Source organism: Embiotoca jacksoni, unplaced genomic scaffold (genome assembly GCF_022577435.1).
Source record: "Embiotoca jacksoni isolate LCO1_2020_lvr unplaced genomic scaffold, fEmbJac1.0.p SCAF_8, whole genome shotgun sequence".
NCBI lineage: Eukaryota > Metazoa > Chordata > Actinopteri > Embiotocidae > Embiotoca > Embiotoca jacksoni.
Window position 1 is genome coordinate 20,225,058 of NW_027185436.1, and position 26,946 is coordinate 20,252,003.

Sequence of the window (26,946 nt, forward strand, 5' to 3'; positions counted from 1 at the left end):
TCTGCTCCTTTCTTCACCTGAGTGTCCAAGACATAAGGCCGCAGATCAGCCGATACAACTACAAAGTCGTTCATTGATCTCCGGCCTAATGTGTTCTGGTACCAGATACACTTACGAGCCACCTTATGCTCGAACATGGTGTTTGTTATGGCCAAACTGTGACGAGCACAGAAGTCCAATAATTAAACACCATTCGGGTTCAGATCGGTCAGACCGTTCCCCCCAATCACCCCCCGTCAGGTTTCTCTGTCGTTGCCCGCATGAGCATTGAAGTCTCTCTGGAGAACTATGGAGTCGGTAAGTGGCGCCCTTTCCAGGACTCCCCACCACTGTTCAAATTGATTGAAATTATGCTTTAATTTTCTAAAGAAAACACACCATAGTTTAAAAAAAGAAGCACAGAGATTTGCATTTTCAGCTGTTTTAGTGTGCTGCACATGTTGGACCAATGTTGGCTCTTGACAAATGAAATGCTCCAGTTTGAACAGACTTAATGTACGCTTGATATCCCAAAGCACCACAGACTTATCCGTACACACAAAAGAATGAATGTTATGGTTTGTTGTTGGATAGTCAATCAAGCAACAATAAAGAGGCACAAAATGAACACAAAGTGCCACCAAACAACAATAAAGAGATGCAAAATGCCAACAAAACTACCACAAACAGGCATTTCACTGTCCGTATGTGCATATTGCTTTCTCCTAATCATCCCTCATTATCAAGTGTAATCCATACTCTCATTACAAGACCCTCAAAGGGGCTAAGCATAACACTGACATGCTGACAGGTTACTCTGCATAAGCCCCGAGAACTCGCCTCAGAGGCTTTCCACCTGGGAAACCTGACCCATCTCCTGACATCTACACATTGGTAATATCCTTTGTGGGCCAAATTTCCCTGACAGCACAGGTCTCGCAGAAACTGCCTGTGGTCACTGGCATTAATCTGATGTGACAATCATTACTGACCCATCAGTCAGACTGAGTAGTAAGTAATGATGAGTAAAAGGCCAAGGCTGTGGTGGTTTGCATCAGATGGGGCATGGGGGGCAGCTATGACAGGCACTGGGGGAATTATGGGAAACAGTGTCGTGCCCTCCAGACCCAGAGGCGACAAACACACCACAACTGTTGCTGCTTGGACTGAGATGCGAGCAACCAAAGTCCTGGGAAGCTTTCCCATGTCTGTCTCTTCAATGTCTACAGCATCATCAGCAGTGCTGGGTTTTCTCTTTTGATTTGTCTTCAGTGCTTGAAATTGAGGAGCCATGGCAACCAAGAAAAGTGCCAGCACATACCATTATAAAGTATAATATCCACACAAGAGAGAATGTTTTTGATAGGTGGTTTTTTTCATGAATGATATACTATTTACAAACTGGCTTGTAGAAGACACTGGTAAAACGTCATCAGGTTCACTTCCTATTTCTTTCTATAAATCCAAAAGGCATGTAGGAAAAGTAGGGAATTTTTTTCTTCATAAAAGGTTTGGCTGTGTTTTAGGGCTTTAAAATAAAAATCTGTTGCAGCCATCTGAACATAAGGAGGAAATATGATGTCATACTATTTGTTTGATATTACCTCAGAGACAGATACAAAAATAAATAGGCATTCAATTATATTAATAAAACTTGCACACAAGGGACACCACCAGCATTTCTATTTTCATGTAGCCCATTTCTTCGAATCCACTTTGAAAACGCTGCTGTATCCTTGATGCTCTGTATGTTTTCAGCGAGGCTGTCTCTGCGTCCTAAGTGATGCGTCACATGGAGAGGGTTTGCGCAGCGCAACTCCCCAAATAGCCCATATCTGTCAGGCTGATGCACTGAGACGCAAGCACTTCTGGAGCAGCTCGATTCGGGAACTTTTCTGTCATCTCATAGTTTTAGAGAAAAAGGTGTATTTCACTCAAGGGATGGATCACGACGTATCCGTTTAGCACTTGTTCAGACGGATCATTCATAAACAGGAACCAGTGAAGAAACCTACTGAGTTGCTGGCAGGTGTAATGTGGTGCAGCTGCAACACGCTCGATCTAAAACCGCTGGACAGGATCCGAGAGAAGGTTACACATATCCAAATATGCGCGTAATTGGAGTGCTCTGGCGAGGCGTCCCTTGCAACCCTATGTGGATAGCGTTGTCGTGATGTTCAACACTTCGGGTATTGAGCTCACTTTTAACAAGAAAGAGGATATTTCCGAAGGTATCAATGGCACTCTGCAGCTTCTCTACAACGTCCTCGTCACTATCAGCCCCACAACCATGTGGAACGAGTCGTGCGGGGAGCAGCTGCAGGATTTCGGGCGCCCAGAGAAGATCATTATCGGGGTGATGCTGGCGATCATCACGGCGGTCACTGTGATGGGAAATACGCTGGTGGTGATCGCGGTGTGCGTGGTGAAGAAACTAAGACAGCCTTCAAACTACCTTCTGGTCTCCTTAGCGGTGGCGGACCTGTCAGTGGCCATAGTTGTGATGCCGTTTGTAATAGTGACAGACCTCACCGGGGGCAAGTGGCTTTTTGGGGAGGTGTTCTGCAACATCTTCATCGGCATGGATGTAATGTGCTGCACTGCCTCTATCATGACCCTGTGTGTGATCAGCGTGGATAGGTAAGTTTCCAAAGTTAGCCACCCAAATTACGCATGCTGTGCGCCATGCGTTAATAGTGACACGCAGACGAGGGATATATGATCTTGTATAAGCAGCCCCTAACCACTAAAGTACCCTAACGCAGGGGAAGATCGAGTACCAAATGAAGTAATGAACTGTAGCGCATGAAGGAACTGAGCGCTTTTGCGCCAGAAAAGGGCATTTAAATTCCTAATTCCAGATCAACCGTTCCTCTGATTATCAGTGCGGTTGCAGCCACTGAACCAGAAAATTAATACACAGACTGTTATTAATTAATAGCAGGCTTAATTCATTTGCTTGACCGGAACATCGGCAGCGTTTCCTGTAATTACGCATTTAGGTTGAGCCCCCATCGACCTTATAGCTGCTATGACTTAGATGATTTACCATCGTCCTACACGTCTGTTTAGGTCACACAAGTCGCACCTGCTCTCAGTTATTACACCTCGTGATCAATAAATCCACTTCACACAAAAAGTGCAGTGAGTAAAGTTCACTTGAGAAAACGTAACTATCTTTCTGTCAGTAATTCACTCTGGTGTTTAGCAACAACACATTATTCATGACAGTGAGTTCCCAAATGCCTCACAGCCAGTTGTATTAAATTCCATGTTTAAAACAGGGAACGTAAAACCTGAGCACCCATCAAGATCCCATTCTGCATCTCTCTTTGGACTCACTGCTCATAAAACCAGAACTGAGCCCGATTGCTTGTGACAAATAGGACATTTCCACAGCTCCCACTATAACCCCCAATGAAATAAACATCAAATGATTGTTGTAACTGTTCAGCCTCAGTAACCATAATGAAGACAAAAGCTCATTGAAGTATTGATGATCTGATTATTTCCTCCTACTTGCCAATCAGGTATTATTACCTCAGTGCATTACACCCGGCATTATGCATGTTTCCTGCTCGTGGATGGGCTGAGCACAGGAGACTTAAGTAGGCCTGAGGAGCTAATGATATTATAAGAAGGAACAGGATCACAGATATCATGCTGTGATGGTGTGATTGCTCCAGTCAGCTGTGGTAAAGCTGTAAAGTGTGAATGTGTTTTGGGCTGATTGGACAGAAGCTGAAAAGTCCTTAAAAGGTTTAGAGGTCACAATGATTATGATTATGAGTGGATTGTGTGTGAATTGTATGTAATCTGTGGCCATTCAAATCCCAGTTGGGTCATGACCCAGCCCCCACAGTCAGTATGGAACTCTTTACATACTATTTTATAATGACCCAAGGAAATATACAAGGGGGATATTGTCTAAATTTAATAGAACCAACCTGAGTAGAAATACAAATTTAAAAACAGGCTTCTCTATGACATCCAGTCGAGGATGGGAGGGAGTGTGAGAGACCAGCTTTGTTGAATTGTCTGCGATCAGAGATGTGAACTGTATCCACTGAAAAAGGGCAGATGAACCCACCTGTTGTAAAGATGGAGCAGCTGATTGAATCTGTTACCATGAAATCAAAGTCTGCACACCCACCAAATTACACCACTCTAGAGGATGCTCTCTGTTGGCTTTTTGCTGCGTACAAGACCAACAGAGAATTTAAAACAATCTGTCAGTTTGTGATTATTTTCTTCCCCATACAACACTTCAGTAAACTGTTTGTGCTGATCTCCATGAAAACAGACTCGTTTTAATTAAACAATGCAGAGTGTGTTTGGCACATGATTCACAATGGGAACGGAAGAGATAATTTGTAATGGGAATTGCTAATTAGACACATGATTAGCTGTAATTAAGGGTCTCTCGCTGTCATCTAGGATTTCCAAGGACGTGCTTTGTAAAATGAAGCTACAAAAAGCAGGGATTGCTGCGAATGAGGCTCACGATTGACCAGACGTGTTTGTGGGGGTCATACAGCCCCCCTGAGGTCAAGGTGCTCTACTGCGGAGAGGTATGTACTCTCAGAGCTCCTTTAGGTTTACAGGGGAGACGTTTCATTGTGCTAGGAGTCATTCCTAGTGTATGGGGTTAATGAACTATTGATCCTGCAGGGACATGACACGCTCTCGGTAAGTCTGCTGACATATGGGTGCAGCCCGGTAAAGCCGTCAGTCCACCCGGGGATACCCCGTCTGGGTCACGTTTTGGTCTCTCCTATTTGTGTAAAGTACATGCATGTGCAGTACAAGACCAGATGGTCATGTGACAGAGGTGATGTGAGGAAGAGTGATAAAGTCTGAGCAGGGAGGAAGTCAGGGGTGGTTGGATGAAACAAACACAGGACTTTCACCTGGATGAGACGTGGTCTTTCTTGTAAATTACGTATGTAACATATGTATGTAGTGTTACTTTGGTAAAATTACCTAAAACCCTGAGTCCTACATTTCCCATATTGCACCTCAGTTTTGTCATTTGTTAGAGCCTCCCTGGTGAATGGCCAAGTGTCTCAAACCTTTGAAAAGCTCCTTCTAGAGCTAAAGAAGCTCCACAGACTGTAAAAGTACTCACTGTGACAAATTACTCAACACCATGTGCAAAAACAAAGGACTGCCCCCTTTAATAATTCAGAACTTGATTGAAGACTCATGACATTTACATTTTTGTTGCTATGGAAATTTAGTGGTGCACATTCATAAAGGAATTTGCAGCTAACCAAATAATCACAAACCATTTAGACAGGTCTGTGATCATGGTGGTGATCTTTGTGGTGGTTTGAGCTCCACAGGCTGACTCTGTTCTGGTTAAATTCGCACATTTAGTCATGTTGTGCTTAAATTTTGCCTCTTAAATTATTAAACAAACTGTTGAAAAGTTTGAAGTTTAAAACACTCTTGACACTCGAGCAGACTTTATAAACAGGCAACAGTGGTTCAGCAAGAAAAGGTGCATTTTCTGTCTCAGCAAGCAAAGAGGGAAAATAACATTCTCGCTGTGGCTTAAAGCAGTTTGAATTTTCTCACATTAGTGTAGCAAGTGAGAAGTTACTAAGATTAATCAAATAACCAGATAGGAATATTTTGTGTGGGTGATTTCTTTTTTTTTTAATCAAAACTGGCAAGTTAAATACAAAGCAAATCAAACCTCTGCTGAAAAAAAGATTAAAAATTCAATATTGCCACCAAAACGTCTTGCTCGCTGGTTTGCAACATTTCAGTATATTACTAAATATACCAAGAAATATTATACAGATATCAAAGCAAACCATAATGCAAAATTTCTCTTAGTTGACACGTTTATATATATATATATAACATTTGACTTAAATGATAAACAGAAGCATCCTATAAGAACACCAAATCTAAATGTCTGACCTGTTACCTCTTTTTCCTTTTTAAAATGCTTAAACAATCATCTATTCTAGCAAAACCTTCCCATATTATATATAGTTTAAATACACTCTGTGGTTCTCACCCAATAACAGCAGGCTATTACCCATCCTGTAGCCTGGGTCACGTCAAACATAATCACATTCTTCAGAGCTATTGATTTTGTGCAGTATGTGCAAATACTGACTTGTGGCTGTGAAAGCCAAGCTTATGGAAGAGTTCCCCTTCATCACCTCTGGCCCCTTTAAGTTGAGGTTTAGTGCTGCAAATTGAAGCTCACGCACCAAAGCACTGGCCCAGTCACAGCAGAGGAGTCTGGTCTGAGTGCTGGGAGGTGAATAAGAGAGAAGCTATATAACCAAGGCTTCCCATGTGAACTAATGTACGTCCACTCTTTCACAATACATCCCAGCATTCACTTTTAGCAAGGAATTTTGTGCCCACTTCCCTAAAAAGTTAGTATCTCTTTTGGCTACATTCAGTTTTTACCTTCACTGAGAGTAATATGTTGTACGTTCAATAATTCAAACGTCAAATATGAATGATTTATTCACAACAGTGGGTAGCGAGGGTAGTCATTTTTCTGTCCTCAGACGTCTGGGAAAAGAGGATGCTAAAGGAGCGTGGGGTGTCTATATGGCAGGAGGATGGCGCCAGTTAAATTTGCAAATCAAATATAGACTGGCTGTCAGTGAACTTGTGGAAGAAGGACGGGATGTAGGTCAAGAAAAAATATCACATAACTGCAGTGAAAGAAAACTTTTTCCACCACGGTTCAGACTAAAGAAAGCACAGTGTAGGTGTTATCACACTTGTAAGCTCCTGCAGGGAATTTGAAGGAGAAAATCACACTAGCTAAGGGCCCCTTAGATGGCAGCGGGATTAGCCACTGCCTTCACATCCTTTCTGCCAACTGGTGTGTCACTGATGAGCCAAGTTCACACACAGCTCCCACATCGACCAGTCCTCTACGTCTGATAATATTTTTTGTGAGGTCGGCGTGTAGATGTCCCAGGAGAGACAGCCCTTGCTTTGTGTGCAGCTGGAAAACATCCACCTGCAGCAGCATACACAGATGACTTGACCTAGGTGACGCATCCTCTGGTAATGTGATGTGACGCCTAAGCTCCACTCTCTCAGGCACTATTCACTACCCACTTGTCGGTCCAAATGTGGAGGATTGGACATCTCCTGTGAGGCCGGTGCGATCAGATCAAAGGCAGTTCACGCTTATAAAGTAATGCATAATCGGGACAGAAAGTGTGTTGCGGTGCTAAATGGGATGTTACACTGAATTCTTAAATCCTGTGATCACCAACAGTTTAGAGAGCGCTGCATGAGAGACACATTTCATGTTTCAAAAGCCACAACAGCTGTTTAAAAAAAATGAGAAGACAAACCCCTCTCATCTTTAAAGAGGAAACAATATTCAAATTTAAAATCTTTCGGCGCTCATGTCCTGTAAACAAGCGCTTCCTCTGATGCAAAACTGCTGTCAATGAAAATATTTCAAAGCAGCATGGAATAAATAATGCTGAGAGCAGGCGTTTTACAAGTTAATCATTGATAACTGTTGCGTGTACCATCAACTGAAACTGTTTCCTTCCTGTTTGACTATCTGTTTGACTTTTACTACAGAGGCACATGAAATGGGAGACAAATTGTCCACTGATCATGTGAATAGATAGGGTGGTGTGTGTGGGAACGGTCCTGCAGGGGGTTGAGGTGGCTGACAACAGAAGAACAAAGGGGAGAGAGTGAAGTGATAGCAGTTGCGTGCTGTTTGTTTCATGACTTTGTGATTGTCCTTTAGCGGTCGCTATTTTTAGGTGATGCAGATTTGGAGCAAATTATCTTGTGTGGTGTAAGCAGCCATTATGCGAAGGCTTCTTCTTGGTTCAATTGAAAAACAAATACATCAAACTCCGGCTTGTTTTTCAATCGATGTTAGCTACAGCAGGTCCAGCCTGTGTTTATCAAGTATGCTGCATTCATGTCATATGGAAGTTAACGTAATAAACAGATTTGAACTTGTTAGGGCAATATGTGTTTTTCATACGTGATAGGTCGGCCTATCATCTGATGACACGTTACATGAAAAGAATAAGAATATATCATTACAGTGCACGAATGCACAATTTTACTTGTGTAAAATTTATGAGCATATCAATATGGGAAATGCAAAGGCATAATGACAGAGGGAAAAGATGAGGCTTTTGGGAACATCAACATTTTCCTTAGATTTTTTTACTGTATTAAATAAAAAAACTAAAAAAAACTGTAAACAACTAAAATCACAAGATATTAACTTACAATTCAATGAAAAATGAACATCTATGACCTCCACCATTTCTGAAAACATCAGCAAACACGTCACAACACGTGAAGTTGGAGCTTTTACAAAATTCAGAGGTTAAGATGCAACAACAGGGGTGGGGGTTATATGGACACTTGTCATGTACACGGTAAACATGACCCCATTTGAAGGCAGCATTATATAATACATAACATTCCTTGATATAATCTCTGCAACATCTGACTTAGTTACAGTTCTGAAAAGCAAACATGGACAGCTCGTGGCCGTCCAGAGCCCAATTTGGTAAAAAAATTGTCAGATAGCTTGCAGATAATTGATAGTAGATATGATGAAGTGCCTTACTCTCACTCTGGAGAAACCATCTGAGCCAAACCAGAGAGATGCATGGTGTGTTTACCATGCATCCCATTTCTCTTTGTACCTTCACTTCATCCTTTGTCCTTTCCCTTGTAATTGGATTCACACACACACACACACACACACACACACACACACACACACACACACACACACACACACACACTGAAGGTTAAACTGAATGTGATTTGATTAAAAACAAGAAAAGATGTAGTGTCAACAGTCATTTGATTTAAATGCTAACATTAGCATGCTAACATGCTTGTAATGAGTTTGACCCCTCACAGATCCGCTGCGACACTCCAATATGAGCGCACTATAAAGTGATTAAAGGGAAGAACTGTGACAAGGCCTCATTGGTTAGAATTGAGGGTAGAGAAAGATAATTTTTTAAACGCAGACACACGTGTTTAAACAGAACAGATATTCATGCCTTAACGACAAACACCACGGGCCGTCTGATTTATTTTGCTGATTAATTGCTTTGTTGGGAGCCACTTAAATCAGATTTGCCGATGTAACAAATCAGCGAGCTCTTGAACCAGATCCAGCTCTGCGCCGTATTTGAATAGTAGCAGTGGTACTAGTGGATCAAAGACTAAAATGGAAAATTTCCAGCCAAAGTGCTTTCACAAATGAAAATTATATTACGAGGGAGGTTGTTTTGGGCTGATGTTTTGAAATATGTACATATCCCTTCTGTTGGGTAAGAAACATCTGAACCCAATTTCATATTTCAGCTTTACTGAAATCATACACAATTATTGATGTTTTTAAGGGAGGTTTATGAACTGCGGGATATTCAACATACTTCAACATGAAAGCAACAGCATCGGTATGTTGCAGTTTCATGTATGATTATTATTTGTAACCCGTCGACAGTTTGAGATCTACATTTTATTGAGCTATTCCTGGCTTGTCACCCTGTTTACCTAGCAGTGTCTGGGGACAGGAGGCAAAAAAGGTCAAAAATGCAGAGTGACTTCAGTGTGGCATAAATCATGCTTTGTGTTTGGCATAATAAAAGTGGGGTCCATTATTCATCAAGATTGAACAAAGCACCAACGAGCAGTCACCAAGCATTGAGATAATGGGTTTCCTGTTGATGGAGCCGAGAGACCGCCAACAAACAAACACAGACACACAAACACAAATTATGCTGCGGATGGCGGATAATACGCTCAGAACATTTAGCTTATTGCTTCTGTTGCAACTCAAGCTTTGGCATTCGGTTTATCTGTGTACATGAATATTTATAGGGTCCATTAAACATGGCAGTATAAATTAAAGAATTACTGAGAAGTTAACTTTTTATAACCATTGACCAATATTGTGCAATCATGTGTATTTATGATGTATAAATGTATGTATAACTGTTTGCGCTTCAGCTGTAATGCTGCCAAAGGCAACAGCTATTAACAGCAATCCCTTTAGATATGCAGACTTAAATTAATTGCCTCAAATTTCTCATACTATATGTTCACTGCTGTGCATCAATTTATTGTGGTGTTGAGTCAAGTGTATTGTACAGTAGAAATGTAGTCCAGTTTGACTTTACTGCAATTAACTCTGGTAGATACTGAGAAATGATTGATTTAATCCGCCGCACTGAACAGTTTACATTCCAGCTGTGAAATAGCAAACTGACTTATGGCGCACCCATGGATGCCAAACTGCCCTTGAGCAAGACAGGGAACACCAGAACTGACGACTAACTGGGTCAATGCACTGTATGAAGCCCTGTGCTCTTCGATATGCCCGTGGATGTGCTGTGGAAGTAGAAAAAGTTCCAGTCAGAAGCAACATCAAATGCAATCCAGTGAATTCACATTTGAGGCTAAAAGTTCTGTCTTGACCAAAGAAAAGCAGCAGCTGACAAAAACAACCTCATATTACTGTTAGCTGTTTTCTGATGTTTGATTATATCACGCTTCAGCTCACAAAATTTCAAATCTCACCATCAAAGTCAACTTGGCAAACAGATAAAGACGCTCCAACATGTCAGAAAAACAAGATTTAGTTACACGTGTTGGTCAGTTGGCCTGTAAAATCGTAAAAAAAACAGACACCCATGAACCAACTGTCTCGAGAGTTTAGCTTTAAAGCTTCCACAAAAACAAATAGACAAACAGTGCTGCATGTCGAGTAGACAATTTATAACTTAATCTCCTCCTCCCAAAAAAAGCATCTTATTACGAGCCAGCTACTAGAGCTCAGCGACCGTTAGCAGATGACGTCAAGTTTGATGACGTTTAGTTCGTAAAATGTGAGTTTACAAAGAGATGGTGGGTGGTGGGATAGGAGAGCAGACTTCAGTGCAGTGAACTAGTGTTTGCTTCCCATTTTTATATCTACAGGGGGGAACATAGATTTTGAGGACCTATATTGATTAAGATATCTACTGTTTAAACCTTTTTTTCTTTAAAATGTATACTTCCATCCATTCGTTATCTATACCCACTTTATCCTGAACAGGGTCACGGGGGGCTGCAGCCTATCACAGCTCACTTAGGGTGACGGCAGGGTACACCCTGGACAAGTCACCAGCCTATCACAGGGCCAACACATAGAAACAAAGACCATTCACACCTAAGGGCAATTTGTAGAACCACCAATTAACCTGAGATGCATGTCTTTGGATGGTGGGAGGAAGCAGGAGTACCCGGAGAGAACTCGCACAGGCACAGGGAGAACATGCAAACTCCTCACAGAAAGGCCCGGAATCGAACACATAACCTTTTTGCTGTTAGGCGACCATGCTAACCACTGCACCACTGTGCTGCCCTTAAAATGTGTACTTTTAAAATAAATAAAAAAGAGAATCTGTTTACTTTAATTGTATTTATAATTTTTTTTTAAACCAAGAAGCTCTAAATTGAAAAAAAAAACAAAAAACAAACAGACAAGGCAACGTTTGTGTGATATTATAACATGCTTTCCCTTCAGGGTAAAATACAATATTTATTAAGTAAAATGCTTTAAAAAAAAATTAAATTTTCATTTATTTATTTCAAAAATGATCATCAATGGACATGAAATGAAGACTGACTCATTAGCTTGTAGGTGCTCAGAACCGTTTGCCAGTGTTGGTGGATTGCGTGGGTTTGTCTGTGAAGCGTACTCAAAAAAGTGGCACCTGTAAGACGAGAGCGTGAGTGTGTGAGTGTGTGTGTGTGTGTGTGTGTGTGTGTGTGTGTGTGTGTGTGTGCTATATTTACCGCTGCTCTTTGTGTCACTGCAGAGTTCAAAACTGTGTGGCTTTGTATAAAATTGAGACACCTTTTAAAAATAAACACAAGTTCTTTTGTTTAGCTCAAGTGATGAAGCTTAATGCTCAACGTACTGTCGATGGAGGATTTCAGTGTCACTTCATTTCCCCAAAGCCTGATGTTTAGACTCTCTTATGAATACTTTTGTGATCTAAATGAACACAAGGCATGTGATTCGTTGTCATAGCTAGACTTAACATACTGTAGCTGAATTATACAGCTTCATTTCTTTTTCTTATTTATGAAACTCACTGCATTTGGCATTATTTCCACAGTGACTCTGTCTTACCCATCAGTATGTGCACTGCTTTAGCAACACAACGGTGACCTTTACCTCACCGGATCAGCATTATCAGTGCTACTGCTTTGTGGTTATAGCTGTGTTTGCTCACCTGTAATGGTATTTAGTTTGTCTATCTGTCAAATAACACTGAAATCAATCCGGGAAATTTACAACTCTGATACTGTATATTCAAATGTGCTTTACCAGCAGAAAGCAAACAAATAACCGAGTTATTTTTTCCTCCGCTCTGCTCACAGACCAGATAAACAGGAACAAAAGGGCTGCCGTAATGAATATTCCTGTCATCAGTCATGCTTTAGTCTGGTTAGAGCACACTGTGTTCAGACAGGAACTAACATTCCACCTCCGTATCTGATGTTCTGACGTATGTCATCTGGTGCAAAAATCTAATTACAGCCAATTTACTCTCTTTTCCTGAAAAATATTAATATCATTCTTGCTGATGTAAGCAGTAAATCTGCTACCATTACCCTTTTAGCTTGAATTATTCCACCCTGCATACAGTGGCTGAACATACTTTTCTCATTTGTTTTACCTCTATTTCTCTATTTCTTTATAGAATAATAGATGGATTTATTTTTCAATGCACATTTGCCATTAAAGTGAAAAACCCAACAAAGCAGAAGGCGTAGTGTAGATTCAAGCAATAATTTAGAAGCTCGCGATTGTGCTCAGCTCTCCAGTGCTGTGCTGGTTTGAATGGAGAGGATGAGACCAGTAATTGAGCACAAATAAACACGTATACATAAAAGAGAACATCTGCACGTCTGCTTCCGTTGATGTCTTTGTTAAAAATATTATTATTACCAACAGTTTAATCACACAATCGAGGCAACTGTTGCTCTACAGCTAAGGGAGAGGGAGAGCAGAGGCCTTATGGTGAGTTTGTTTCTGTGGCTTCTTTTAACAACAAGGCAATTCAAATTTCTTTACATCAGACGAAAAAAGCACTAAGAATTGAAGCCAAAGTAGAACAATGCCATTGTTGTTTCCTGACATGGTGTTGCACTCTACTCAAATTGGTGGAGGGTCTTTGTTGTTTTCTAGCTTGGTCAGTTTCAGCATACAACATACGTCACATGTGGGTCAATGGCAATTGGTTGAAGGCTGCTCAAATATTTGCATAATTGACCCAAGATCGATACCAATAACAACCAATTAGGATGCAGTGATTGGAAACAAACCTCAGTGGTGCGTGTCCAGACCGAGCACAAACCTATTGGCTTCACTTTCCACACCTGAAAGCTACGTCTATTTCTATACAGTCTTTGGGTTAGATTCCATCTATTTACGAGGAGAATTTGGGTTCAGCAATACCAGGTTCATTTTCTTCGTGAAAAAAAAAGAAAATTCTGGGTACTCCAAGCAGGACACTTTTGGAACCCTTTTTTTTTAGGCGTTTCTTGTTCAGTTTTTTGGAAAAAATACCCTACAATCAATTAGAATGAGACTAAAAAAGTTTGCTGTAGCTAAAGGCTGGTAAAAAATGTGCATTAGTGGAGCTCTGTCTATGACTCATGAATTCAGTATGGTTTTCATTCATTTTCCAGCGTGAGATAAGAATTATATTTAATAAAGCCATTCATTTGTAATAGATTTTTGTATTCATATTTGATTCATTTTGAATCACATTCTGTCAGGCCTCATGGCATATGCAATGTTATACTATTATGAGCTTTTATCAGTTTAATTTGGGGATTTCTTTTCTTAATAAAAAGTGTAGATCCTGCAGAAATATGAGTAGCATCATGTTGCTCTTAGCTGAGCTTTTTAATATCTCTGATATTTCATGTGCCCAAAATAAAAGTTTAGTGAAAGGATAGGAGGTGGAAAAAAAGCACAGCATTCAACAGTAGACTTTATGTTACATGGAAGCATTCAGTGACTGAGGAGCAAGTTGGCTTTAACTCCTCCTCACTGTCACATTCCATTTGCTGAGCCATGAAATGATCACATATAATGCTGCACAGCTACTTCGGCTATACTAACTGCTGGCTAGATGCCAAATTGGAAGAAAGGGGGTCAGCTCAAAAGAGGAGCTGCCTTTGGTATCCTTGGTAACTAAAATTGTTAATTTTTTTTTCGAAAAGGTCAGAAGTAAAACGGGAAGAAGTAGAGACTTACATTCCTCCCCCACATCTGAGACTTCCTCAAAGCGTATTTGGTTTTCGAGGTGTCCTTTGAGAGTGCAGTCACTGACAGAACCAAAGGGAAGGTGACAAAGATGGAGGGGCTCTTCACCCTCACTCTCTCTCATCATCATGACAGCAAAAATAAAGGGAAGATGGACTTGCTAGCACATACTGATTCACCTTCCACCAACAGACTTTAGTCATTGTACAATAATGAAGAAAGCGTGAGTGCTCTCATTAATATTTGAGTGAGCGTTTTATGAATGTCACTAAATAAGTTTGCAGATTTGGGGCTATTAGTGAGATGCTGCCCACTGCAGAAAATGAACATTTTGATGGACAGTAATACCACTTTATTCACATGCAATATTACACACAAATGACGAATTCTTTCTAAGCATAGGCAGCGGCAAGCATGCGCATGTACAAATTTATTTTGTCGAAGACAGAAAGGCCTCTAAAGGATTTGTACCTGAATCACAAATTTTGTCACCATGGCTGCCACCATAAAAGAAGTCCATTAAATAATTGACAGGCAGAAGAAATGACTAAATGCATAACAAGCAGGCAAAAATCCATTCAGAGAGTTAAAGTAAATGGTGCGAGGAGGTAGACTGATTTTAATGTGGACACGGAAAACTGTCTCATTTTCTTACTGAAAAATATATAATTCAGGAAACTTGAGCAAACCACAGGCTCCACCACCCAAAAGAGCTGAAACACAAGGCAACTGACAACAAAGTTTTTCTTTACTGAGGAGTTTCTGTGCTGGTCAAAAAAAAAACAATGCCTCTGTTATGCAAATGTCAATTTGGTCTCAACCTAATTATTTTTGCTTACATAATTGCTATTTATAGGAGAAGCAATGCAAATTAAGGTTGTGACCAAATTGCCTCTGCTCCAGAATATTAACTACACGAAACAGGAAAACATATGAGCAGGTCGAGACAAAATAACAAGTAAAGGCCAAACAGCGACCAACTGAGAATAAGTAGCACAACACCATATATATCAGCATAAACCAACATCATAGCATTTCTAACTTCATAGCTGAGGCATTAACTCTTCATGCTTCATGCTTAAACCTAAGCCTAGTCCTTAGTTGTCTAACCAATCGTTTTAAAGCATAACTCTAACCTTTACTTAGAAACCTTCTTGTCATGATGCACTGCGTATCATAGAAAATATAGTTGGATTATTGTGTTGGACTCAAAGTAGCTTCTCTACTCAACAACACAACAAGTAGTAATGGAATGAAGCGAGCAACACATAACGCTGTTGTCCCGTGTATAGTATGATAGATTGACCAATAAACCATGGATCAGAGAGAGATGGAACTGTGTGAGTGCTTTCCAAGTAGCTTTGAGGACCAGACAAGCTGAGAGAAGCTCTCTAAGGCTGCCATTATCAGAGAGAAGAGGTCAAAACATTGGCAAGAGATCAGGGCCGGATGATGCTGTCAGAGTCCGATGGGACAGGGAGTTGGAAGAGTGGGCCAAAAACAGACGAGAACAGTGTTAAATAATATGTGAGATGGGAATTGCATGTGGTTTTTTTTCTTAAAATGTAAAATGAACTGTATATACTGCACTTAGCTTTGCAAGTAATGTATGGATAAAGGCATGACGTCAGTGGTGTGTTACAGCTTGTGATGCAGCAGTGACTGCTGACCAGAAACACCAGGCTGACCAGTGAAATGAGAGAGTCGTCAGACTAAATGGAATAATAATGTTGAGAAAAAGTTTATTCTTGATCTTCATAAAAGCAGTTTAAGAAAAAAAAGCTGAGAATAGAGCGAAAGACATTTTATTTGACAAAATACATACAGTTTCAGTGGTGGGTGGCAGTGAAGAGCAGTGTGAAATATAGAATCTAGTAGTTGAAATGCTTGTAATAGGGTCTTTACATTACTGCTTTAGCCAAGCTGGTGTACAAAATTCTAATATTTTAAAACTGAAGAGATGTTTTAAATGTCCATCCTTTTATTACAACACATCCGCGAACCAAAAAAGTTTTTTTTTTCCTACTCTCAAATATGACTCAGAGGAGTGTTTCCTCAATTAGAACACCTGGTTAGGTTTAATCACAAAAAACAGTTCGGGTTAGGGAAACATGTTGGTTTGGGTTAAAATGATGCCCTGAAACTTTCAACTTCCTTGAGCTTAAGCTACTTTTGTTGTCATGGCAACAGCAAACGCTGTTTGGAAAAAAAACTGTCCCGACTCACGGTTGGAAAGGCAAAACCACTTCGAGAAGTTGACACTTGGGAGTCTATTGGAGTCAGAATTTTTTTGGTGCCAGCCCCTTGTGGCCCTCGGTGGTATTACATTTCTGCATTGGCTTAATTTTTAAAACCCGGAGACTTCATAAATTCGTATGCATGATCACATTATATAGACATCATCTGAACTGTGTCACTTTTTTGAGATACCAGATTGTAGTTATTTATCCAACTACTTGTGATCGCTTGACTTTAAAACGTAGCTGTGGGTCGTAATAAACTGTTTGCACTAAAGACCTACGGGGTCAATTTTAACATGAACGTGTTTTTTGAGAACACTCTTGTCTTCAGAAGTGGTTGGACGGCATGTTTTTTCTTATAGGTTTATGCCACCCTTTAGTCATGTTGCTTTGTTCTCCTCAGAGTTTGATCTGCTCTACAAAGCCTGAAGGAATCACCTTTAGCTGTTGTGTGTGAGAGTAGCGTGCTGTCATCCTCTGTGGTTAAACTAAATTACCTTCTTTTGTGCATAGTTTTTTTTAATTCTCCTCTTTTCAATTACTCTATTCTCTACCCTTCGCCACTCTATTCTGTGGAGCCTGTAGGGTATTAGGACACCCAGCTCTGACAGGGTTGGACACACTGACTGTTAGAAGGGGAATCCATTTATCACTGTGGCACTAATAGCTGCCCGTCATCTCTATTGCTGTGAGAGCCAGTAAACCTCCAGTAGGGACAGGTGGTGAGCTGTGTGGCGAAGCCCATAAAATATACATTGTAGTGCTTTACAACAATTAGGAGGAAGTAAAACAGACATCATAAAGGCTTCAGGAGGAAGGGAAGCATTGTGTAAAGCTAGGTGTGTCTTTCAAGTGCAGACAATTTTGTAAATAGCGTACCATTTAAAAAAGGCCCATGACTGCAACATAATTAGCGGTATAAAGCAAAGTATATTAGTTTTTAGCGGCCATCTGTGGGGGATTTAAAACTAAAACTATTTCGGGACCCCACAGCTGGCCAGAGGTCTTGAATCATGCCAAGGATTATACATAATTTTTTGTGTCAAATGTGTCCTTGAGTTGTGCTCAGAGGACACACTTTTTCGCACGATACACTGCAGGCATCTTACAAGTCATTACAGTACAATACAGTAAGCACTCATCTTTGGAAAACACCCCTATGTTTTGGAGATGATTCCAAAATAGTGTCCTGCAGTTAAACTTAGTATGTGGAAGAAATATAACTTTCCTCTTGCATACTCAATTGATTCTGGCAATTGAAGCTACAAGTTGGCTCCTTATAGTATATTATTTTCAGTTTTTTGGTTCTTAATTGAGAATCTGAAAGTGTAACTCAGTTCTGTATCTAGACTGGTATCACACCAAAATGTGTAATACACACATCAGTGCACTACAGGACACTGTGTTAATGTCACGTTTTGCCTTGCCTAGCCGTGAAAGGTCATGTGATTAATTACAAAGAGTGATAAAGTCCACATATGAAGGATGTCAGGGGTGGTTGGATGCAATAAACAGAGATCTTTCTACCAAGAGTCTGGTGTTCACGTCCAGTATAATTTTACCAATGTAAAATAACTTACTGTAACCCAAACCATGATTTTTTTCCCAACCTTGCCCACGTGGTTTTTGGTGTCTTAACCGGAGGCAACTTGTGGACTGACGGAATTACAAGCTTCACCGTGATACCGGTTATTGATTGATTTTAAGGCATGTCAATTGTCAAGTTGTCATGTTGCCAAGTCAAGTAGCAACTTGAGGTGCTAGATGAAAAGTAATCACCGAGGTATTATAGTTCCTGAGGATCAATGTTTGTGCAAAATTCAAAGGCCCACCATCAATACAGCTTGGATTAAGTTTCAGCTTGAACTAAGGCTTTGGACCGGCATTGCCTTCCCGAGAGCAATACAACACGGCTAAAATACAAAAGTGCAAAACAGCAGTCACCTCTCAAACATCAGAAACTCTGACAAACATTGCTTTCATTATCAAAAAAAGATTGAGCATTAGATTTGCCTTTATTAATGATAAAGTTTGCACAATTTTGTCCTATGGCTTTCTAGTAAATATTTCTTTTATCTGAGGGGGCAATTCCCAAGCATTTTCCTCGGCATGTAGGCTGAAACAAGTGCCAAGAGTTATTCACAGACTATCTGGCTGGAGGTAACATACAAATCTGAGGGAAGAAGTATGTCTGTCCAGGGATGACTCAGTTTGGTTTATATAAGAGTCTAAGTAGGATTAGAAAAAAGAAAGAAAGAAAGAAAAACTACCGCTGCTATCTTACTCATTCTAACCTCATCCTGAGCAGAAGTCAGGGAACAAAACAGAGCGTAACCTAAACAGGTAAAAGAGCGTTTGAACTAAAAAGAGTAAGGCTGGATTTTGCAGATGTCAAGATGTAAGTAAGAAACAGATGGGACTGCTTCTTTGCTTCCTTGTATAGAAGGAAATTACAGCTGAGCTCGTGTTGTGCAGTGCTTTGAGAAAAGCAACTAAATTTCTGTTTTACACGGGTTCCTCAAATAGAATAGGAGACCTGAAGCACTCCTTGAGGACTGGGGTTGTTTTCTGATCTCAGCGAAATCCCAAACTCTCACTTGACAGATTTGGTGCTATCCAGTGTAGGACAGCTTAGAATAAATGATTGTAGTTGTTGGAATAAACACTATTGCATTATTGTTTTATTTTTTTTTTACCAAATGAGTAACCGTAAAAAGATTTTGACTCAGTCCAGCTCATAAAACCCATTATTAGAATATTGAATACCTTAAAATCTATAAGGACACAAGCTCTTCTTTCATTTAGTTTGCATTCAGCTGACCTTACAGTGAGCAATGAAATGTATGTTTTCAGATTTTCCTTGTTTTCAGCACTCTCAATCACTTCACATAAAACAAACCAAGCATGAAAGCAGTGAATGCTCACCACTGGCTGCTGGATAAAAAGCAGCCCAGCTGCACTTCTCAGTTCTCCAACGAAAACGGTTTGATTTCAGCCGATGTCTGCATCTCTGTGTCCACTTCACTCACACAAGGAAAGAATATAACAAAAAAGATCTCCCTAAAATGAGCAACACTTGACTTTTTCCACAGACTCATTTTGGATTTGCCCTCCAGTGCCGTGACATAGGAATGATAAAAGTCTGAGTGAGACGAATGAGTGAGGATTTGCCAGTGGAAAGTTTCTGTGTAAAAAAAAAAAAAGTAATCTGACAGACTCTTCCTCCACCCTTTTACTTTTTTTTCTTTTTTACTTTTTAGAAGAGCCAGTTCTAAATTTAACTCTCTGCCAACCAAACTAACTCCTGCTTGGTAAATATTTAATTCATTCCATTCTATGTATCCCCTCTCAGACGTAAAAGGTTTGTGAGGAGCTCCTGGAAATGTCCTGCGACTGTTGCGCACCAGGGCCATTTAGAGGGTTTCAGTGCAGAAAATAGTTCACTTTACTGTGCTCGGGCTGGTAGCCTCGTGGAAGTAATGGAATTCTCCATTAGCTTGCGCACACTGTTTGTCTGTGGCTGGGTAATCCCCGAGGGCTGCTGTGGCTGTGGATATGGCCCAAATCCTCCAGAGATATGAAAACCCCCCTCTGAACTCCCTGTGTGTGTGTCTCTGTCTCTGTTCAGCTCATGCTGTTTTTATGGGAGGTGATTATAATCCGCTGCCGCTGGGTTTTAGCTTTATTATCTCCTTCTGTCATGGTGTCAGGTGACCCATATGGTTATAAATAAGGTATACATTTTATAATATGCTGCAATTGTTCTATATTTTTTGCATTTGACTGTATTAAGTTGCAAATTGCAGGACCATAACTAAAAATAAAGTTCCTTAAAGATCTTCTAATCAATATTTTAATAAGAGGACTACGTGAACCTGAAAAAATATCACTTGACTGTTTTTGAGTTTATTTTATCTGATTGTTTTGGTTTTATGGCCCTCAGCTTCACTGTTTCAAGCTCTCATTAGCTTAGTTTTTAGCTGCAGATGACAGGCTTATTCTGATCTAAAATCCCACAATACACTACCTGTTCAAATGTGAAGCGCAGACACATAGTCTGCATACAGGCGCTATATTAAGCAGAGCAGAAATTGTGCAGTTTGGTGGGGATGGGCAGCGATGAGCAGCAGCAGCAGCTTCCCAGAGTGGAAACAGTTTAGAGTAGGAGGGGAAGAGAGGACACAAAGTGAGGGAACAGAGCAATGGGTTGCCTTATATATATAATATATAAAGAATTTCCCCTTGGGGATTAATAAAGTAACTATCTATCTATCTATCTATATGTAACTATGGGTTACAGGGACGAGGAACAGTTATCACAGCCAGATACGCACAACACACACAGACAAGATTTCACTTGCACATCTCAGTGTCTGAATGAAGCTCTGCCTCATTGTGTAAACATTAATTATGCTATAGCATGCCACATGCAAAGAGAATGACAGTAATATGGCCACTTCATCAGTCTCAACAGCATTATAGAGATGAAGAGACAGAAGGAGAGTACCAAATCATTGTTCCCATATAGGATCCACTAGAAGGGGGGCAGCTCCAGAACAAAAAGCTCTGCCTCGCTCTGTGCTCTTTATACTTTTGAAATTACAAGAAGACCTGAACTTTGGGAACGAAGAAGTCTTGGGTGGCAGCAGGGGGAGACCGGCCATTTGTATCTTTGCATGGGAGTACTTTGAAAGCAGTTCTTCTTTTGACAGGGAGCCAGTGTAGACGGACAAGTACAGGTGAGATGTGTTCCTTTTTTTCTGGTTCTGGTAAGCTGCAGTTTCTCAATTATTCGGAGGCTTTCTGATTTCGGCAACATTGCATAGATGAATAAATTATGTCTTCGAGATCTATTTAAGGAGTAAGAATGAGTGGTCTTTGACAATAGTTACATGAATATTTTTGACACTTGTGTTGGACGTGAGAGAGGAATATGAGCAGTAGGGTGTGTAATGAAGTGCTAAAATACGTTCCATCTCCTGTCCTGGCCGTCATTTATCTCCAAACGGATGGTTGAGAAGATTTCATATTCAATGAGTGTTTTCTGAAAACTCTCAGGGGCTGAAGATGAGTCATAGTCACATAGTTGTGCAGAACTGCCCTCCACCCCTCACAGACACACAAATATCCCCCACAAATAAGCACCACAAACACCTTCCTCATTACTGAATAATGCATTCAGAGAGAAGTGTTGCATTGCTGGGTATCCATTATGTATTCCTAAGAATTCCCACAGCATGGAGTGTACCCATCTCAGGATCTGTCTTCTATCTATTTGACAATGCTCGCCAGGCTGTGTTTAGTCCCCGCCTGCAAAGCTTAAGTACATTTTAAGATAGGGTTGCAAGCGAGCAGTGGTTGGAGAGATTGGAGGATTGTTATATAATATACACTGAGCACAAGTAAACTGAGCCAAGGGATCTTTAAGACATGCTAAAAGTGTGTGGCAACTGTGTTTACGAACCTCAAAGTTACGGTCACGACTTCTTCAGGATTTCCATCCTGTTTCTGATGTTACTTATATCCACTTGTATCCGTTGTGAGTCGTGTTTGACTAGAATGAGATGTGAGTATCTGGCTCTCTTGTGTCTCAAGGTCTTCTCTGCCACCACCGGTCCACACGAATCACCCATGGGCAACAACATAACGACACCTGTCTCCGAAAAATGATGGACGTTTCACACATTGTCATGGCAACGCTGACGAATTCTGACATGTGGGTCACACGCCTCAGGTGTTTGTCGAATTATACATGTGGTCCAGACAAGAACTGAAAAAAATAAATTGTGAGTCTATGCAGCTTTTTAAAGCTGATTACAAAAAACAGATCTGTGTCAGATGTTTGTGTGTCTGTATGTGTGTGATTGTGTGTGAGTGGGGGAATATAGTTGAGTGCTTTCAGCTGCAGTGCAGTTGTAGCCCTATTGTCCTTTCTAAGTGGTTCTGATCCAGATCAATACCACTTGCACTGTCTGTCAACAAGCTACAGTGACCTGCAGAGATGCCAGACGACAGGATCCTCAACGAAAATCTGGACTGGATTTTGGATTATATTTTATATTTGTAAATAACATTTCGTTGCTATACTCCATACCAGTATTGCAAAAAAGAACTGAAATGGGTTTCTCAGTAATTTTAGCATTTAGCCTGTTGTTTGACAACCAAGTTGTTTAATTAACGCCCATATTTAATCTAAATGTAATAGAACAATAAATACCACACATGGCATTTGTGACAAGCAAACAACAGCGCTGTAGAAACAATGAAGCTATAATGTGGAGCAATTAAGTAACGTCTTAATCTGTACCTGACTTGAACATCTGAAAGCCAGCTGATAAAGTGAAGACGAGCTGAATTTGATTCCCACAATGGTGATAGCATCACCAGTGGATGACAAGGCGAATTGACCAGTCCTCCCTAAAGCTTTTTATCTCGTGATTAACAATAGAGCGGAAACCAGGAAAATAGCCTGGAGATTCAAGTAAACAGCTTTCATCATTGACGCACTTGGTGCTGATAGAGGCTGTTGGCACACAGTCAAAACATGCCGAGATCTATGCACAGATTTATCATTTTGTGAGAATGTTGGCTATTTTCCCAGTTTTGTACAAATTCAAGCCTTTCACAGCCCATTTTATCTTTATTTTTCTGACACCTCCAGCTGCTATTTGAAACCACTGAGCCGCCTGTTTGATTGATAGCTCCTTCTCTACCTGCCAAGCTCAACGAAAACCAAAGAAAACAGCAAATAACCGTCCAGGCAATGACAGAGCTTATGACCTCCCATTGAAATGTCTGTCTTTCAAATGAGAGGACATGTATTTGATCTTACTGCACTACAAGACTACAAGTGTCTGGGTGCATTGTAAGTATTAAGTGAATTACCATCCTTGTTTTTGAGATGACAAAGCTATAGACAAGGTGTTAAAGAGTCTAGAGAAAATGTCATGGTATCTTCATCTGATTTTCTTTTGTCGAAAAGCTGACTAAAAGTAAGTACTGATGCTTTGTTCGTCTCCTTTTCTTGCAGGTATCTGGGGATCACACGGCCTCTCACCTATCCAGCCCGGCAGAATGGCCAGCTGATGGCCAAGATGATCCTGGGAGTGTGGCTGGCGTCAGCATCCATCACCTTGCCACCTTTCTGTGGCTGGGCCAAAAACGTCCACACAGCCGGTGTGTGCCTCATTAGCCAAGACTTTGGCTACACCATCTATTCCACAGCAGTAGCCTTTTACATCCCTATGCTGGTCATGCTGGTCATGTACTACAAGATCTTCAGGGCAGCTCGTAAGAGCGGTGCCAAGCACCGCTTCACCAACCTTTCGCGCCGTGAGCGTCTCGAAACGGTGGCTAATGAGGCGCTGCGCATGCAGGGCCTGAAGCCCCCCGGTGTGGTGGAGGAGTGCGCAGCCTTGTCTCGCCTGCTGAACCGCGAACGGAGAAACATCTCCATCTTCAAGCGGGAGCAGAAAGCAGCCACGACACTGGGGGTGATTGTGGGGGTCTTCGCCGTGTGCTGGCTGCCGTTCTTCATCCTGTCCACTGCCAGGCCCTTTATCTGTGGAGTGGAGTGTAGCTGTGTGCCCATCTGGCTGGAGCGCACGCTGCTCTGGTTGGGCTACGCCAACTCCCTAATGAACCCCTTCATCTACGCCTTCTTCAATCGAGACCTGCGCTCCACATATCGTGACCTTCTCCGTTGTCGTTATCGCAACATCAACCGTCGGTTGTCTGCTGTGGGCGTACATGAGGCTCTCAAGGTGTAAAGACTGGTCGTTCAGCACAGTATATTGTGGGGTGTGCTGATCTTGTGCTTGTACACTCGGTGCTTAAAGGACAACGTGAACACAGCAGGCCTGTAGATAAGACATAGACTGGCAGAATGGGAGTCGCCGTTGGTGGCTCTCTGGCCTCTCCGCAGAGGCAGTAATACAGCACGATCACTTCAGTGTGTGTGTGTGTGTGTGTGTGTGTGTGTGTGTGTGTGTGTGTGACTCAGTCGTTCTATTTTTGGAAAGAAAATCACAGAGCGTACTTGATGGGCTATTCAAGTCGACACTGCTTTTGTGCGTATGTCACAATCCCACCCTGGCTCCGGATTTACGGTGGGATAATGTAGTGACAAAGGAAATGACATGTAAACACAATCAATCCTCTGACAGCTTTCAAAGAGCAAACAGATTTCTGTATATTAACAAAATTGATGTTTGATAAGGAGAACCATTTGTTTTGTGGCACAATGTCTTCTGAGCATCTTCATCTCGACACGTACTGGAGCACATCCCAGATTATGTTTTCAAACAGGAGGTGAACACTTTGAAGTGTATTGTGCTTTGTGCCAAATTAACTATTATTTATATCACTTTACCTCCAGTCATAGCTTTCAACTTGCTCCTCACGATGAATTTAATAGGAGCACCTTAATTGTTTCACAAATTAAAAAAATTTGGTGATACCACGTGCAACAGAGGTGAGTGGAAAACAGTGTCAAAATGCAACTTGAAGGGAACCGTTTCCATTCATGAAATCTCAGTGTTTGTTGTTACAAAAGAAACTGAAAGTAGTTTGTCTCGTGTCTGCATGAAACATTTTTGTCTTACATGCCACTGTATACATAAATCAAAAGAGAATTTAAATAGTGACAGTTTGGCAGAGGTGTTTCCATGGTTTACCCAAACACTGTATTGCACACTTGAATTCAACATGAACTCATTACTGTACGTGTCAGAAACCATGATACTGTGGACTTTTTTCACTCGTTATTTTGCCTTCTTTTGGCTCCTGACATTTTCGGGTGATAGAGCAAACTAAACCTTTACATTTAAAGAATTTACATGTTCTTGAGACTGACTTTCAGTGCTGATTGTTGACAGTCGGCGCTTTTGGAAAAAAACTGTTCTGGGACCTCCCGAGAGGAACTACCCAATGGGCGCTCCCGTGAAAACGACAAACCTTCAAGGGCTTTTTTTTTTTTTTTTTTTCCCATTCCTACCGCCAATAGGAACGCTGAAATGATGTAAGATGGCCAGTGGTTGGTAGCGTCTTCTCTGCACAACATGCAACAGCAGCGATTCATTTGTCAGAGTTTTGTTCCATTTTTTTAAGGCTAACAATAAAGGGATAGTTTAAATTGTGTGAAGTAGGGTTGCAGTAAGAATTTATCTGTAGTCCTGGAGTGGATGGGGGTCGGCACATCAGTTTGGAAAAACAACCAGCTGTATCAACACAGAGGCTAAGCTATACTGCTGTGGACAGGTCAACAACTAAACTATATTTTAACCCACAGGATGTTGTTATAGCCATGTGTTTTCTTCAAAGCTACCAGACTCCTTTGAGAAAAATGACCATTTTACTTCGCAGAACACGGAAGCTTCTGGTCCTTTGCTGCCTTTATCAGTTCGTTTGTTTGTGTTATTGTGTGAATGCGTTCTTCTCAGATTCTAACTAAGGTGTTAAAACACCACTTAAGTCATACAAATAACAGAAACTAACAAACCAATTACGGCAGCGGGAGACCAGCAGCTCCTGTGATCTGTGAGGTAAAATGACTGTTTTTGTCAAGGGAGTTTGGTGTTTTTGAAGAAAGTGATATAATGGCTTCAGTTTCCCTGAGGGAAAAGGATGTCTGACAGCAGGGTAAAGTGGTGAACCAATCATTTTACGCTAACATTACTATAGCCTCTATTGTGCTGGGAAAGTACCCACCATGAAGTAAAAGGTAAAAAAAAAAAAGTCCACCAAAATACAGTTCCCAGAACCAATGGTTCTCATTTCCTGCAGCGCAGAGACAAAAAAAAAGAGGCCACTTTCTGGTCCATTTCTGAAATCTAAAAAACAGTTTCTGCAGTCTGAAAGCGTCTACTGTCTATTTTCAAACAGGATGTGGTCACCTCCCTCCTGACTACACCCACAGTTAAACTCTTTAGTGACATGTACAAACCCGTGTCAAATGTCATCAGTCAAGCAGTGTGCTTTTTCTACCTCGATTTTTTGAGAATACTGTATGTTTCCTTCAAACAGATGTACCGCTGTGTCATTTTGTATTTAACGGCTATTTTTTATTGTGTAAAATTGATCTGTCTACAACTGCGTGCGAATGCTCCGTGTGACCGTTTTGTCATTATCAGAGAAACAAGCCCGGGAAGTGGCATAGCCTCTCATCACTTTGTAAATAAAGAAACACTGAAACCTGCGGTGCAAAACTTCTGTCTCCCCCTTCTGCCAGTGAGAGTAATTACAGAAACCCTGTCGACACATGCCGATGTCATAGGGGCTCCTCAGAGGAATGATCCATAGAAAGCCACACGACTGAATTATTTTTATCCCCATTTACATTAGCATAGGGCTATGCTAGTTAGCTAACTTGGCCAGTGGAAGTCGCTTGTGCTTCCAATTTGC

The 26,946-nt window shown here is 41.0% G+C and overlaps 1 protein-coding gene across 1 annotated transcript; it reads left to right on the top strand.

The window, feature by feature from the left end:
* Positions 1-1,836: 1,836 nt before the first annotated feature.
* htr7c (5-hydroxytryptamine (serotonin) receptor 7c) lies at positions 1,837-26,740 on the top strand. Its single transcript, XM_069138831.1, has 2 exons — positions 1,837-2,619; positions 23,576-26,740. The coding sequence occupies exons 1-2, from the start codon at positions 2,153-2,155 to the stop codon at positions 24,312-24,314; spliced, it is 1,206 nt and encodes a 401-aa protein (XP_068994932.1). The 5' UTR covers positions 1,837-2,152; the 3' UTR covers positions 24,315-26,740.
* The last annotated feature ends 206 nt before the right edge of the window (positions 26,741-26,946 follow it).